This window comes from Podarcis muralis, chromosome 3 (assembly GCF_964188315.1).
Source record: "Podarcis muralis chromosome 3, rPodMur119.hap1.1, whole genome shotgun sequence".
NCBI lineage: Eukaryota > Metazoa > Chordata > Lepidosauria > Squamata > Lacertidae > Podarcis > Podarcis muralis.
In genome coordinates, this window is record NC_135657.1 from 56,606,112 (window position 1) to 56,621,804 (window position 15,693).

General features: G+C 44.1%; 1 protein-coding gene across 2 annotated transcripts; it reads left to right on the plus strand.

Moving 5' to 3' along the window:
* The first annotated feature begins 1,014 nt into the window (after window positions 1-1,014).
* On the plus strand, window positions 1,015-13,028 carry LRP11 (LDL receptor related protein 11). 2 transcript variants are annotated; one of them, XM_028723654.2, is made up of 8 exons: window positions 1,023-1,755; window positions 4,229-4,386; window positions 5,141-5,282; window positions 5,732-5,857; window positions 6,158-6,361; window positions 7,305-7,475; window positions 7,829-7,930; window positions 10,948-13,028. In XM_028723654.2, exons 1-8 carry the CDS (start codon window positions 1,218-1,220, stop codon window positions 11,100-11,102), a joined length of 1,596 nt encoding a protein of 531 aa, XP_028579487.2. In that variant the 5' UTR covers window positions 1,023-1,217; the 3' UTR covers window positions 11,103-13,028. The 2 variants fall into 2 exon arrangements, with proteins under 2 accessions (XP_077782037.1, XP_028579487.2); XM_077925911.1 differs by lacking the exon at window positions 7,305-7,475 and having other exon boundaries at window positions 1,015-1,755.
* The last annotated feature ends 2,665 nt before the right edge of the window (window positions 13,029-15,693 follow it).

Sequence of the window (15,693 nt, forward strand, 5' to 3'; positions counted from 1 at the left end):
TTTTCCCTCTTCTAAGAGAAGCATGGACTAACTCAGATAAAAGTTTATTTTTCTTAATGCCAATTCACAATAATAGACATTTCAAAATTTACATAATTGAGTGTTCCACTACATTATAAAAGGAGTTAACTCTTCATGCAGCGTGAATGAATAAAGCCATCCATTCCATCAATGCACAGGCCTTTTGGATAGTCAAAATGATTTGTAGAGGATAGACCACTGGCATTTCCATTCTCTTCTTACCTAGGGATCCTGCTTGCAGACTTGAGTCCGATAATTCTAACTATCTCATCCTCAGTTACAAATGACCAGGAGTACAACATAGGGCAAGTATTAAGACAGCTGGCGGTGAATTAATTATGTAGTGAGGAATTTCTTCCTATACTTTAAAGCCAAGGAGGGACAGAGGGGAGAAGCTGCCCCCCCATCAAGTAAAATAATAGAAATACTTAACTAACTGACCAATCACGTTGGTTCTGCCCCACTTAACAAAGTCCTGCCCTCCTAACAAAAATCCTGGCTATGCCCATTGATTCCATTTGTTGCAAGAGATGTTTATAGGTGTTCTGTCCTATGTTTACATTGTGTTCTGTACTACCCTTAGCATCTGTGGATGCAAGCTTGGTTAAACATAAAATTAATAAATCAAATACTGCTTGATGCAGTTTTGGAAGGTTTTTGGAGACTCCGTTTGTTCTCCTTTGGAAGCATGCCAGCTTGTTGCGTGCACAAAGCCAGCGATCCATTTGGAACCGGGCAGATTAAGCACCAAAGCGCATGATTCGCGAGTAGCCAATCCCACTTGGCGTTTATACCCGGCCGGCTCTCGCGCATAAGCAGACCCGCATCTCCAAACAATCCCGCCTTCGGACGTGAAACATACGGCGTAGCGGAGAAAGCGGGAGCCGGGATCGACGGCCTCTGGGCGGAGCTTTCCTTGGGTCGCCCTCCGCCTTCCGCGCGCGGGCGGAGGCTGGGAGGAGGCGGCGCCAGAGTGCGCCTCGGAGCTGTCCAGCGCTCGGTGGTGCTGATCGGAGCCGGGCTGTTCCCTCCGCGTCCCCGGCTGGCGCGGGGAGGGGCCACCATGGGGCGCCCTTCGCCGCCGCCTTCTCCGCCGCCTCCTGGGCGGCTCTGGTAGCGGCGGGGCTCTCCGTCTGCCCACCCAGCGTCCCCTCGGCTCTCTCGCTGGCCGGCCTCGCTGCGGCCCTCTCGGAGCCATGGCTGCGCAGGTGCCCGGCCCGACGGGCCTGCCTCTCTTCCTCTCGCTGCTGCTCTTGCCGCTGCCGGGGTGGGCGTCGGGGCAGCTCCGGTCGCCGGCGGCGGCGTCCGGGGTCGAGTCGCTGCTGGAGGAGTTCCGCCGCCAGCTGCTGCAGCAGGAGCCCCCGGGCGGCGGCGGCGGAGGCAACGAGCTGGCGGAGGTGGCAGCAGGCCGCTGCCGCGGGGGGAACGGCGGGCCGTCGGGCTTCTTCTCGGCCAGGCCCGACACCATCATCCGCACCAAGGACTCCATCGCGGCGGGAGCCACCTTCCTCGACTCGCCGGGCTCGGTGGCGGGGCCCAGGCAGTGCCTGGACGCCTGCTGCGCCGAAGCCCGATGCACCCTGGCCGTCGTGCAGCAGCCGCAGCAGTCGCCCGCCGCGCTGCGCTGCTACCTCTTCAACTGCACCTACCGCGGCCGCGCTGTCTGCCTCTTCTCCCCGCAGCGCGGCTACAGCAGCTACGGCCTGGAGCCCAGCAGCCTCCCGTCCGCCCCGGGTAAGAAGGGGCCTTCTGTCCGCGGCAGCCGCCTTGGGGCCTTTTGGGTGTGTTGGTTCAGTGGGCGTTCTGAGACCGGCACTTGGTTGGGGGCGTGGGGACGAGACGCTTTGCGGGGGCCCGGGAGGCTCTTGGAAACGGAGCGGTTTAAGGCCTGGAACTGAGCCATGGCTGTTGGTGCTCACCTTAGACTTGTACCAGGAAGGAAATGGCAGTCGCTACAAGGTGGCCTTGTTTACATACTAGAGCTTCTGTCGGCAGCGGAGACGAAAGGGCCTGTTGGGGCGGGGAGCAGAAAGAGGGCAGCTCTTTCTCCTATGGTGACCCCATAGATGGAGTGAGATGAATCTTTGTACAGTATATATTATGTAGGCACCCACTGTGCTTCAGGCAGACTGAGTGCATCTTTGTGCCATACCCTTTTTCTGCCTGGGCCCCCTTGATTGATTGATTGATTGACTGATTATTTAGTTAGTTAGTTAGTATACCACCCTTCACCTGCAGATCACAGGGCTGTTCACAACATCTCCGTGTCCCTATTACAGGCCTATGTAGTGGTGGGTGGCGAGCAAGGTAGTGGGCTTCTCCATTTTTTATTTCCTTCTTGGCCCAACCTCTTCTCTTGTTCGAAAAGTATACATAAAGCTGACAGACAAAGTGGCAAAAGTGTCGCTCACGTCTCCTCTCCTCTCCTCTCTCAATTCTGTGGGTGATATCCAACTGAGGGGTAAGCAACATGACATCCTCTGGATGTTGCTGGACTACAACTCCCATCACTCGTGCTGGCTGGGGCTGATGAATCTAACAACATCTGGTGGGCACCACCTTGGCTACCCCTGAACTAAGATATATTTAGACGAGACCCATTGAAATAAGTGTCCTTGGATTTCACTAGGTCTGCGCCAAGTAGGAATTAGTTCAGTATCACTCTCTGGGTGGTATTCAAGTAAGTTTTACTCAGAGTGGAGCTGTTGAAATTAAGGAGCCTACCTTAGCCATATTCATTCATTTCAGTGGGTCTACTCAGAGTAAAACTTAGTTGAATACCACCCAATGTATTGTTAAGGTCCTTCATGAACACACAAAGGCATGCGTGAATTTCCTTCCTCAACATGAGCCTGGATAGCTCAGTTGGTTAGACCATGGTGCTGATAACACTCAAGGTTGCAGGTTCAATCCCTGTATGGACCAGCTGCATATTCCTGCATTGCAGGGGGTTGGACTAGATGATCCCCAGGGTCCCTTCCAACTCTACAGTTCTATGATTCTATGATTCTATGATTCTAACACGTAGCCGCAGTGCTTTTGCATTGGTGTCAAGCAGCTCCCAGTCAAAGACTCTCTTCCCACTCAGGTGAGGATGACACAGTGTCTGTGTCATTGGCGGCAGCCCTTACAGAAGCATGACTCACTTGCTTCTGCGCAAGGCACTTCCATGTAGAAATTAACACATTATAAACACGCCAGTCATGATGTGCAGACACTGGGGATCTGCAGTGAATCACTGCTTTATATGTAGGAACATTGCTCATGCAGAATCTTCAAATGTTACAATCTTCGTTTGCACAATTTGTCGATTTCTGCACATAGAAATCCTGTGATGAGTGAAGTGGCATGAACACGCAAGTCTGGCAATTCCAAACATGCAAATGCATGCAGCTTTGGGCATTTGGGGAAGGGCACTTTTCTACCTTCATTTTCAGAGCACAAGGAGGTTATTGCAACTCATTTTGCATTACTTACAGAAGATATTTGCTCTCTTACAAGTAAATGAAAGGTTGCAGTTTAAGCATGCTAATGCTGAGAAGACAAGGATGCCTTGATGATGAGCAGAGTGGTTTTTTTCACAAGACTGGTGTGAACCACAGCCAGTTTTCAGACGTAAGAGCCAAGGTCTTTAGGTTCTAGAGAAAAATGTGAGTACTCTCAGGCAAGCTGTCTCTTTTCTTTCTTTTTAATTTGGTAAGAAGCAGGGAGAGAAGCTTGCCTGGACTGAGAGGTCCATGCCTCTGCTTCTGTTCTTCAACAAGTTTATTGCATTCACTAGCAGAGAGAGCTAGGGAATGGAAAACAGGAGAAGTGAACAGCTGCAGCAACAACTGCACCTCTGCTCAGACTGGCAAGGGACCAGCACCAAGTGACTTCTATGTTTGTCCATTAAAGAGTGAGGATTTTCACCTCTTGGGAGGCTGTGGAAGCAGCTTCCCCAGAAAAAAGGGCATTGAGAGCCCTCAAAAGTTCCATGAAGGCTGCATGAAAACTGAGTAGGATCTCTGTGTGGCCTTCTCAGTCCTCTCCTTCCAGTCCAATGAATATGCCTGCCTCCCTTCTCTTTCCCATCTCACAGTGCTGTGCCTTCACCATCCAGGTGTGTTTCTGTGAAGGCACTTGTGTGCCAGAAGAGAACTCAAAACTTGCCAGGGATGTGTGCTCTCTTTTCTTTTAGTAACCAGATTGCTTTTCTTTTATTTAGAAGCTGATGAGCCACCTCTCAGCAAGGCAGGGAAAGACATTATGCTTCAGTTGCCCGTTAACTGGGTGATTCTAGATGGCCGAGAAAGTAGAGATGACCATGGAATCATACAGTATGAGTGGAGACTGCTTCAAGGTGCCCCTTCAGTTGATATGAAGGTACCTATAACTTTGTAGTGCAAGTTAATTATTTGCCAAATTTTGTCCTGCTGTTGGAAAAATAACAATGTGAACTTTTCAGAGTGCATTCAGATAAAAGCCAAAATGAAATGTTTTGGAGACTGTAGACTGTTTAGTTGACATTCATTTCTCAAAGCTGGTATTTGTCAGGAAATTGGGTTACTACATATATACGTATACTGTATGTATATATTGCAAATATATTAAGAATATGGGCATTTAGCCTTAAATGAACATGCCTTGCAAACATTCCTTCCTCATATTATGCATAAGGGAATGAATATGTGTTTACTATTATCATATATGGAATCCTGCTGTTTGGGTTTATTATTTAGCCCTGCAGTTGGCATGAAATCTTCATTAAGAAGGAAGAAGTTGAAATGGGTTGATCACCTTTCTGTTTATTTTTTGATATTACTCTTAGGATACCACGGCACTTCTTATGGTCAAATATTTATTTTCTGGGCCTGTGCTCTTTGCTACCAAAAGAGCACTGGTCCAATATGCTGAAGCTTTACTACGTTTTTACACTACCACTACTCACTCTTTCCAATTTCAGTATCTCTCTCTATATATATTCTTATCAGCTGCTTGGCAGACTTTCAGGTCTGTGCTTGTGTCATGCTGGCTTCATTCGGTAGCATTCTGCGAGCTTCTGACTGTGTTACTATAAAATAGCAAGGGTGTGAGGAGCAGGACTTGGTCAATTAATGCCTTGGTTTCTTTGGGACAGGTACCACAACCTGGAACTCTGAAGCTCTCTCATTTGCAAGAAGGGAAATACATGCTGGAGCTGACCGTGACAGACACAGCTGGCCAAAGAAGCTCAGATAATGTCTCAGTGACCGTACTTCCAGTGGGTCACTCCATGTTAGGTGAGAAAACGGTTGAAATAATATTTTTGCAACCACATGGTATCTGCCAAGCACCTTGAACTGAAGAAGAGAATGAGAAGTCTCATCGCACAAGCAACCTTACACTTGTGCAATGTTGATATTGCCCATAATTATGAAATTGACAGAGCTCACTCTCTAATGATGAGGGGGGAAAGGGTGTGCCATTAAGAGCTATCTTAATGCTTTTGTTTATTATGTATTATGTTGTTGCTGCTATCATTAACATTATTTCATTTATATGCCACAATGCCAAAGTAGGCTTGTAAGTGGCTTTAGAATTTATTTATTTATTTAACCATTTTTGGTGAAGGGCAGTATAATAATCTCGTAATGTATGTTTCTGTAACTCCCATTCCAGCATTTCCAGTTTTAAACAACTCAGTTTAGTGGTTCTCTTTTCCTGTAACTTGAGAGTTGGTTTGTTACAGGATGTTTTGGGGTATGTTCGCGCTACCAGTTCCTCTGTGATGATGGTTGCTGCATTGATATCACCTACGCCTGTGATGGAGAAGAGCAGTGTCTGGATGGGTCTGATGAAGCTTTTTGTCAGAAATGTGAGTAAACAGCACATTGAGTTTACACGCATCTTTTACTTATGCACCTTCAAATGGACATTCTTCCTCTACAGACTTGCAGAGGAAAAATGTCTGTTGACAGGAGGGGTTTGAATTCAAACCACACCTGCAGATGGAAAATTTCAATGGGGCTTGCTGTCACCAGCAATCTCCTGATCAGCATTGCAAGTGAGCTCCTTTGAAAGTGCACTCTCAGTGTCAGTCATCTGATTATTTGAGTGTTTAAACAACATACACGCACACCCCATAAAGACAATGTCTGTGTTTTAATTTATTCAGTTACTTCAGGACAAAAGACAATAACTCACCCAGCCACTAGCTTCATCCAGCAAAACAGCATTGGGCAAACTAACGATGTCAACAAGGAACTTGCATTTGAAATCACCCAGAAAACTACTGTAAGCAATCAAGCATCTGATGCAGACAAGATCAACAAATCATCCTCTCAGGGACCAAAGAAACAAATTACTGGGTTAATGCCAGGTATAATGAATATACCTTAAATATCTCTGACATTAGCACACTGCCACCACAGTGCAAGTTTGATGTCATGTTTTGCAGCATTATATAGTTCTCAGTATGCCTCTTCCTAAGCACTTATAACCAATACAGGCAACACTATGTTGCTAAGCACCTGTACTTGCAAGACTAACCTGGGCAAAAATAAAGACCACCCTCCGGTGCAGAATTAAATACACTTAAGCCCATTGATCTCAATTAAATTTGAAGAAAATGTTGCGTGTTCTGAGCCTGATCATAGAAGCACTGTTTTCCCTCCCACCCACATCTCTGATCATGGAGGTATTTATCATTGTGTATGCTATGAGTAAGAAAGTGTTCTCACCCTGGTTAATTCTGATAGCTCTTAGTGTCATGTGCAAATTTAGAGCTGTTTTCCGCATGTCTGAATTATCAAACCTCATAGTGTTGCACAAGATTTAGAGTGGCAGGGTCTACATAGAAAGTCTTCCTTGGCTGGTATAACATGATACACCTTCATCTTGGACACGGGAAATATTGTCAAAATGACCCTGAGCCTATACCTCTTACCATTTTGCTGCATATTCCAATACACATTTCACCCAGCATCTGGCTCTAATAGGTGCCATATGGTCTCCGTAGCTGATTACTTTTGCGTGCCAATTACTCTTTTGCCTTTTCTACTGTGATTCAATTAATAACGTGAGATGGACACAGTTCTAGCCATTGATGTGGAAAGAGAAGAAGTAGTCGGGCATGTTAAAGCAAAAACAAAATCAATCAGTTTCATAGTTAAGAAACTGAAGTGTTATAAAATAGTGACAACCATTAAATCACATACTTAATGCAATAAGTACCAAACTTTAGAAAAGCTAAACCCTGGCTTATTTTTAGATGTTTTAGAAGACATAATGTTTATAGTTTCTTTTTCCTGCTTTAATCGCAGAGCTGTGCTTGGTGCCTCCTGCTGCTGGGCCCTGCAATGGCCATTTCCCTCGCTGGCATTTTGATGCTTTTTCTGGCACTTGCATACATTTCGTCTATGGCGGCTGCAAAGGCAATGAAAACAACTTCCTTCAAGAATCAGACTGCCTTGCTGAATGTGTAAAAGCTCATGGTAATAATCAGTCACTTTTTCTTTTAGAAGCGGGGAATATTGCAGTACAGCATAACTGCAGAATCTCTTGTTTTTTTAGCTCAGAATAAGCCCCTTGAAATCCCAGGAGCTGCTTGAATAATCCTCTTATTAGAAGACAGGAAATATGCAGTGGCAGCCAGGAACAATACTAATGCATCTGCAGCCTGTTAAGAGATGCTGAAGAAGAGCCCCTATGCTTCTACTCGATGATAGCACTCTATGTGCTGTAGTTACTGAAAAAAACATAGAAGGGAGGGCAGACTGTAAAGCAAATGATTTGTTATGTATATGGAATATGACTTATAGCTCTATATCCTGCTCCATATTTACAGACTCTAAAACCTCAGGGAAAGACACAGATTATAAAAATGAAAATAACATTGTGGTGTTAAAGGGCACTCCCATCGAAAAGAGCCATCCGGTTCCAGAAGCAGGTAATTACAATGCTGTATTTTTAAACTCAGAGAGTTAGGTGTCACTGAATGTTTTAATTCCCATTAATGTGCAGAGTGGGACTGATTAGAAACAAAACAAAATGCCTTAACCATATAATCTTAACAATTTGCATCTCCAAGTAATCACAAGCTATAGGAATAACATCCCTGCATGATGGTTATCTCCTGGATTGGGTCAGCAAGGGTGGTTTATTCACAGTTGTCCCAATCTGGATCTGGAATACTGACCTGCAGTTTGCGTTGGGGGAAAGCTCCCACTCATTTCAGTGCCATTATTGTTGTATGCAAATTGAATATATGGGGTGGGGGGCTGAAACTGATCCAGATCAGGACCATAGTTGAGGGAAGAGGGTTAAAACTCCCCTATCTCCAACAGGGGGATCCTGCTCCAGATCAGACCTTCTATTTCAGCAATGGAATAGGAATCTTTTGTAATACGGCGCCCTGTACAATCCCACAATTTGGCACTCCCATATGGATCTTCTCAATTTTGCACCCCTCAATTTGGCACTGTTAGGGGGAACTGCCGACATCACCCTAAATCCAGCACTGCCAGCAATTTGTCTTTTCATAAAACTAAACAACCCCCACCCTGCACAGATATGTAGATAACATAGTGTCTGCTTTGGCCCTCAGTGTAGATAATAGATGGGTTTCCTGACCTGTTGGGCTTCTGGTATGCGGTCCTTCCCCCCAAGGCAGAAGGATGTCCTGCAGAAAACTCAGCATGATCCTGAGATAATATATGGGAGCTAGGTTTATAATATCATCCATATGACATGTAGGTTAGCACAAAGTATTCTTACAGCAGTTGACAACTGATGGTGTGCACTTCTTTTCTGACAAAGATTTGTTAAGGAAATGTCCATCTATACAGTTTCCTAAGGCAGAACAAGTTGGACCTTAAAGAGAAACTTTTTAAATCACAAAAGCAATGGTGGGCTTATTTCCTGGTAATGACCCCTGTGTGAGGGTGCATACGGACTTACATAATTTTTGCACAACCACACTGCAGAAGCATATGCGCTGCATTTTAGACACGCAGTCTTCTCCCTCCTATTGACCTCAGGGAAAACCTGTTCTTCCAGTTTGCAGCAAATGCCAGCTTTGCACAGTTCTCATGGGTACTGTGTCCATGCCAAAGCCTGCAAGCTTATCCAGTATGCAAAAAGCGTAAAGCAAGTGTTACTATTATAAGAAAAAAGGAGCAGATTGATCAGCTAAACATGCAGGATGCTCAGAATAGAGAGGAACACAGGGGGAGATCAGCCTTCAGCTTGGAGGTTGTGTGCCCATATTTTTCAGAGGCAAGGAGAGAGAAATCTGCAGCACTGTTTTCCTATTTGCAGGTACAGCTGTTTGCAGCGTTGATAGCCCTAAGCACTAAATTTCATGTGACCACATTTCTTTCCTAGAAGCAGAGGATCCAATTTTCATGATCAGATATAAAGTCAAAATTCTGATGTAACTTGCAGCCATGGCAAATAAAAAAGAAATGTGTTGAAAACTGGCCTAAGCTTTATCTAGGTGCATGCTCAGACAGTAAACAGCATGGGTAGGCAAACTAAGGCCCAGGGGCCAGATCCGGCACAATCACCTTCTAAATCCGGCCCGCAGATGGTCCAGGAATCAGCATGTTTTTACATGAGTAGAATGTGTCCTTTTATTTTATGACAATAAAGATATTATTATTATTATTATTATTATTATTATTATTATTATTATTATTATTATATTTAAAATGCACCTCTGGGTTATTTGTGGGGCATAGGAATTTGTTCATTCCCCCCCTCAAAATATAGTCCAGCCCCCCACAAAGTCTGAGGGACAGTGGACCGTCTGCCTGCTGAAAAAGTTTGCTGACCCCTGGTCAACAGTGTCCTGTTTATCAAAGTGACACAGACAACCATCTGGTAATATTGCTACAAAGTCTCAATGGCAAGGTTGTTTTAAAACAGTTTCACTAGGCAAAAGTTATGTTTTTGTGCCCAAGGGGAGAAAAACACCGTTACAATTCATAGTACTGTAGCTGCCTGGCTCTTCAAAGGCACCTTTCCCTTAAACCCCCAGCAGTAAGCATCATACCTGCAAGGTAAAGGTAAAGGTACCCCTGCCCGTACGGGCCAGTCTTGCCAGACTCTAGGGTTGTGCGCCCATCTCACTTAAGAGGCACTTCCGGGTCACGTGACAAAGCTGCATCTGGCAAGCCAGCACAGCACACGGAAACGCCGTTTACTTTCCCGCCAGAGCGGTCCCTATTTATCTACTTGCAGCTGGGGGTGCTTTCGAACTGCTAGGTTGGCAGGCGCTGGGACCAAGCAACGGGAGCGCACCCCGCCACGGGGATTCGAACCGCCGACCTTTCGATCGGCAAGCCCTAGGCACTGAGGCTTTTACCCACAGCGCCACCCGCGTCCCTGACCATACCTGCAAGGCACTCTTGCAAAACTTGGAATTGTTTTACTGGAAACCAAGCATCCTCTGTTAACTTTTTAAGAAAATCCTTTTCTAGTAATTGGGACAGCAGCCAGTGTCAAATGTTTTTAAGTGGGTTGACATTAGTGATGAAAGATAAATTTGGTTCATTTCACATTTTAATGCAAACCTACGTATTTTGCAGTTCCCAAAGCAACACACAAACCACAAGACAGCTGTCTTTTGAAATTCACACTTCTCCAATTTTTGTGGTGCATCTCTCCAACCCAAAATTATGTATATTAGGGGGAAAGTGTGCAAAACCAAAAACGCTAGTTAGGAAAAATAAGGTACAAAAATATTAGGGGGGAAATCGCTTGGGGGGAAAATGTATATTCAGCAAAACGGCATACAAAAATGTATGTATTAGAAGAAATGTACACTAACATGCTGGTGAATTATTATTATTATTATTATTATTATTATTATTATTATTATTAATTATTTGGCTTTATATAGCACATTCTTGATTAGTTCCAGTGTTAACATTGTTTAACTGCTCCTTTCTTTCCCTTTCAAAGGTGCTGTCCTCCCTCTGGCTCTTGGGCTGGCCATCACTGCTATGCTGCTGCTCATGGTAGCTTGCCGACTTCGGTTAGTGAGACAGAAACTTAAGAAAGCTCGGCCCCTGATGTCTGAGGAATCCGATTACCTCATAAATGGGATGTATCTCTAAAGCAGGGTTCAGGTGACTTCCCTTTCCTTGAGCTTTCCTCAAAAAAAAGTGTGCCTCTTGCATCTTACACTTTCCTCTTTTTTAAAAAAAGTAAAAACTCATGTTTAAAGAGAAAACGCAGCAGCCACTTTCTAAAAGATTCTTTCTAACATCAGTGGTAGAGATGTTTGTAGCTGCACCAGCAGACAGACCGGCTTCCCTCTGCCAGAGCTCTAGGACTATCCTGTGCTTGTCAATAAGGCAAATTCCATCTTACTGGGTTGTGTATCGGTTCAGTCCCATGAAAATACTGCCATATCTAAGGTAATGTGGCTGGAGTTAGCTCTGCGATGGATGAAATGTCATGTGCTCCAACAACTGCCCGCTCCTTGTAATCCATAATATTCACTCAGTTCTGTTTTGCAAAGAAGCATCATGCAGTGTTACAGCACAACTTTGAATATTGGTTTCTGGGTGGCTGATGATCCACATTGCTGCACTACTCCCATGTCCCAAGCGATGGCACAGTTCACGGCATAGAAAAATACAGCAGTCATATAAGATCCTGGACCCATCTATTTACTGTTGTGTTGGCTCTCTGCATCTGGCCTTAGGTGAGAAATTAGGTTCCTTTTGCATAAATGATCTTTATTTAGCTTCCTTTTACAGAAAGGATATTTATTTACTTATTTAAAACCAGTATTTTACTGGCGAGAGCCAGTGTGGTGTAGTGGTTAAGAGCTGTAGACTCGTAATCTGGTGAACCGGGTTCGCGTCTCCGCTCCTCCACATGCAGCTGCTGGGTGACCTTGGGCTAGTCACACTTCTCTGAAGTCTCTCAGCCCCACTCACCTCACAGAGTGTTTGTTGTGGGGGAGGAAGGGAAAGGAGATTGTTAGCCGCTTTGAGACTCCTTAGGGTAGTGATAAAGCGGGATATCAAATCCAAACTCTTCTTCTTTTTCTTATTTTATTTTTAAATAACATGGCACTATTATCACTTCAAGATTGGTTCAAATAGAAGCATATTTTTCTACTCACCTACTTGCCTGGGGTTGCTTCTCACTTGTCACAGGCATGGGATTATTTACAAGCCACCCTGTTAAAGTGCAGAGTTCCCCAAGGTGAAACATTAGGCTTGGTCTATACAGGCAGCAAAATGAAGTACTTGGATCTTAAAGTGGTATGAGTGGTTTGTATCACTTCAGACAGTGGAAAAGGGAAGAGAGATGTATTAGTGTTCCGTTACACAAAAACAAACCTAGCAGCACAAGCAGAAGGACCGTAGGGGAGACTGGCCTCTGCTATGATACTTTTCTAAACACAGTGAGGATTCCCAGCCTTCAAGCAATCTCTTTATCATGGGCAATGAACAGCATTATCCCCCGCTTTAAAATGAAGATCAAAAAGATAATAGCATCCCCAGCAGTCTGAAGTTGTACACTCTATGCTAATAGCTCAGGACTCTGCCACCTCATTGTGCTACAGATATGGACTAGACCTTATGTTCAGCAACACATCCCATTGCTGGTATGACCATTTAATATTGATACAACGCTGCCTGCTTTCATGGAGCTTGAAAGATTCTTGCTAATTGGACCCTCACAGCAAAGTTAAAGTTTCAGTAGTTGCATCAATTTTAAAGCTCATCCCGTCGTCTGATGAATTCAATGTATGACTGAATTGTCGGAAGTGTTCGTTATACAGTAACGTTTGTAGTCTGTGTATCAGTTTTTGTGTGTGAACCCTCCTCTTTATCCATCTGTGCAAAGAAGTTCCCATCCAAAGACCCAGATACAAATCAATGCAGAAAATGCATGCAATGATTCTGTATGTCTCTCTTATTCTAACGAACTTACAACTTTGAATCCTACCGCAGACCTCCACATTGCCAATGTCCCAACCTGATAATGTAAAGTAAGAGATAATAAACCTATTTTATTCTTAATACCTTGCAAAATACTTGTTTTCCTTTCAGTAACTATGTAAACAACAATCTGTTAGCAGGGTTCTGTATTGTTGCAAAACAGTGGAACCACAGAACCAATTCTAGAACCATAGACTTATAGAGTTGGAAGGGACCACACAATTAATCTAGTCTGTGATAGCTGCACATGCATTCCTTTCACATTTCTGCCCCATTATAATATGAAGTTGTGTCTTAAACAGTAAAAGGAGCCAGTGTCAGAGCTGAGAACAGAGGAAAGGTTCTGGAGAACTAAGGGGAAGAGAGGTAGCCAGGGCTCTTTTTATTCTTAGCATATAATTGATCTCCTGCATTTCATTAGCTCAGCCCCTCACCCAGTTTCTGCTTTATGTGCAAACTGGCCAGACACACGATAGATGGCCTCATCATGCCTAGTTGGGTTCTAAAACCTACTGCCTGGGACTGGGCTTCACTGTTGAACATGCGGTTCTCATAGGACACTTCCACCCAAAACAGTCTCCTCACATAGCAAATTAACATACGGAGAAGCTTAGGCTAGAAACCTTCTCCTTGACAGCCAGTTTGCCAATTACCACTTTGCTATGAAGCAGGCCTCTGTGGAGTTTGAAAGCAGCAGGTCTGCTGCTGTTACCAGCTGCTTTGCATTATTAACTGATTAAAAAGAGAAACATTTGTGTTAAGGCTATGCTGTTAGTTCTCTAACCAATAGTCCCATGTACAAATTACTTGTTTGTCCCAAAATTATGGTGAATGTTACGTGACTTTTAACAGTAAATTGACAGTACTTTCAGGTATGTGGAGCTAATGTATACTTTTGCACCTGCTTCTCAAGTGTGTTGTGAACCTTCTACTTTGAGAAATCATGTGACCCAGGGTGGAAGTGCTGCTGTTAAGGAAAAGCCCCACTACATGCTATTGTAGCTGCACACTGCTTTGCTCCATCATCTCTGATTGCCTTTCCTTGCTTATCAGTTTGGAGTTACAACCTCATTTTTTGGTCCAAATGCTAAGCTTTACAAATAATTGTTATAATTTTTCACAGGGGCAGGGCTGTAACTAGTGGACTTACTATTGGCAGTGCTATTACGAATGTGTTTCTCCTTTCTTCGCATTATTTTCACTGCAGATCCACTTTAACAAGAAACGCCTGCTCTATGAGGCTACCAATTCCGTCCCTTTTTAATCTTACAATTATCTACAAAGCTGAAAGCCACAATTCACAGAATCCTTTAAGGGCAGGTACAGAGAATATGGGGCCCTCTTGATTCCATTGGGACTCCAGCTCCCATCAGCCTCAACCAGCCAGTGCTTTCATCAATGGAAAGACCTCTGATTACAGTGGAATTTATTCTCTTCTCCTCCCGGTGTACCTGTTCTGAGGTTTCCCCCACCCGAAACCTCCAGAGCAGATTTGGGAAGAGGGGCCCAAGCAGTGGGGAAGGAAGTCTTTGAACTTCTTGCATTTACGGAACTGCTTAACTGGATATCACCCATGTTTCCTCTTTCCTGCTTTAGAATGTGACCCATGGCTGCATTTTGAGTCACTTCACATATCTTTTGGAAGCAAGGTAGGACATTTGTATTCAAGCTGGCTTTTGCTGGCCAGGAATACAGCACGATGAAAGTTTAATAATTTAACTGAGGAAATGATTAACCTTATTGCCTGGCCCAAACTGTTAGGCTAAATCTAAATAAATCAGTAAAAATATAGCTGGGGATCATTGGGGTTGGGGGGAGAGAGGAGTTAAATCTACCCTGCCATGCCCATAGCCTCATTCTCATTTTCTTAACTGAAGACATAAAACCTAGCACGGACTAGCTAGCATTGTACAAGGCAGTCCTTTTCTACTGCTGTGAGCTTATTTCTCCAAACTGTAAGAGGCAGTGCAAAAGAGCACTTTTTGGTTTAAATACTCACCTTAATTTTTCTTTCTTAAAACATTTCCCATTGTTTCAGTGCTTCTCAAGTTCTGTTTGCTCCTGTCAGGCCTACCAGCCTTTTGCTAGGCAGGCTGTAGCATAATCATTTTTGCAAACATTCTAAAAACAATGGAGCCATTACATATTGCATGCATTTTATGAAGAAAAATAAATGAGGTCCTTTGCAGCATTTGTAAACGTGCTTGAACAACTAAAAGATGTTCAACAGGGCTATTGGAACTGGTGATTTATTCATCACCACGTAACAACAATGCCTGCAAAGACAATCATGCCAGTGTTCTCCATCCCCCTAAACCTCTGTTTGCATAATGATTTGTATTGTCTGGAAAATAAGCCAACTCTCTATTTGCCTTTAAAAGTATCTGACAAGCAACAGCAAATATATTGATCCTCACAATGTGCTTCTGTGATGCTCAAATCTTTGGGATCTCTTCTCTCATCCTGATCCTGTATTAGCTATGCTTTTCAAAAGGTCATTTTGATCAGTGCTATTTTTCTAGAAAAAGAGGCGCTGGAACTCACCATGAACACCTCCCTTGTTCCTAGAATGGCAATGGTGCCCACCTGATGGGTGCCAGAGCTGAGTTCCAGTGAGTTCCAGCTGAAAAAAAGCCCTGATCTTGATACTGATGATTTATCACAATTAGAATAAAGCAGTTAAAACAGTAAAACAATTACTACACATTGCTGCTTTCATTGAAATTTATAGATTGCACATCTTTGG

Bases quoted from the DNA above. Each gene is read 5' to 3' on its own strand.
- LRP11 (XM_028723654.2), top strand. From the start codon at position 1,218: ATGGCTGCGCAGGTGCCCGGCCCGACGGGCCTGCCTCTCTTCCTCTCG. The intron at 4,387-5,140 runs GTACCTATAACT...TCTTTGGGACAG, and splicing joins CCCCTTCAGTTGATATGAAG to GTACCACAACCTGGAACTCT. The intron at 5,858-6,157 runs GTGAGTAAACAG...TAATTTATTCAG, and splicing joins TGAAGCTTTTTGTCAGAAAT to TTACTTCAGGACAAAAGACA.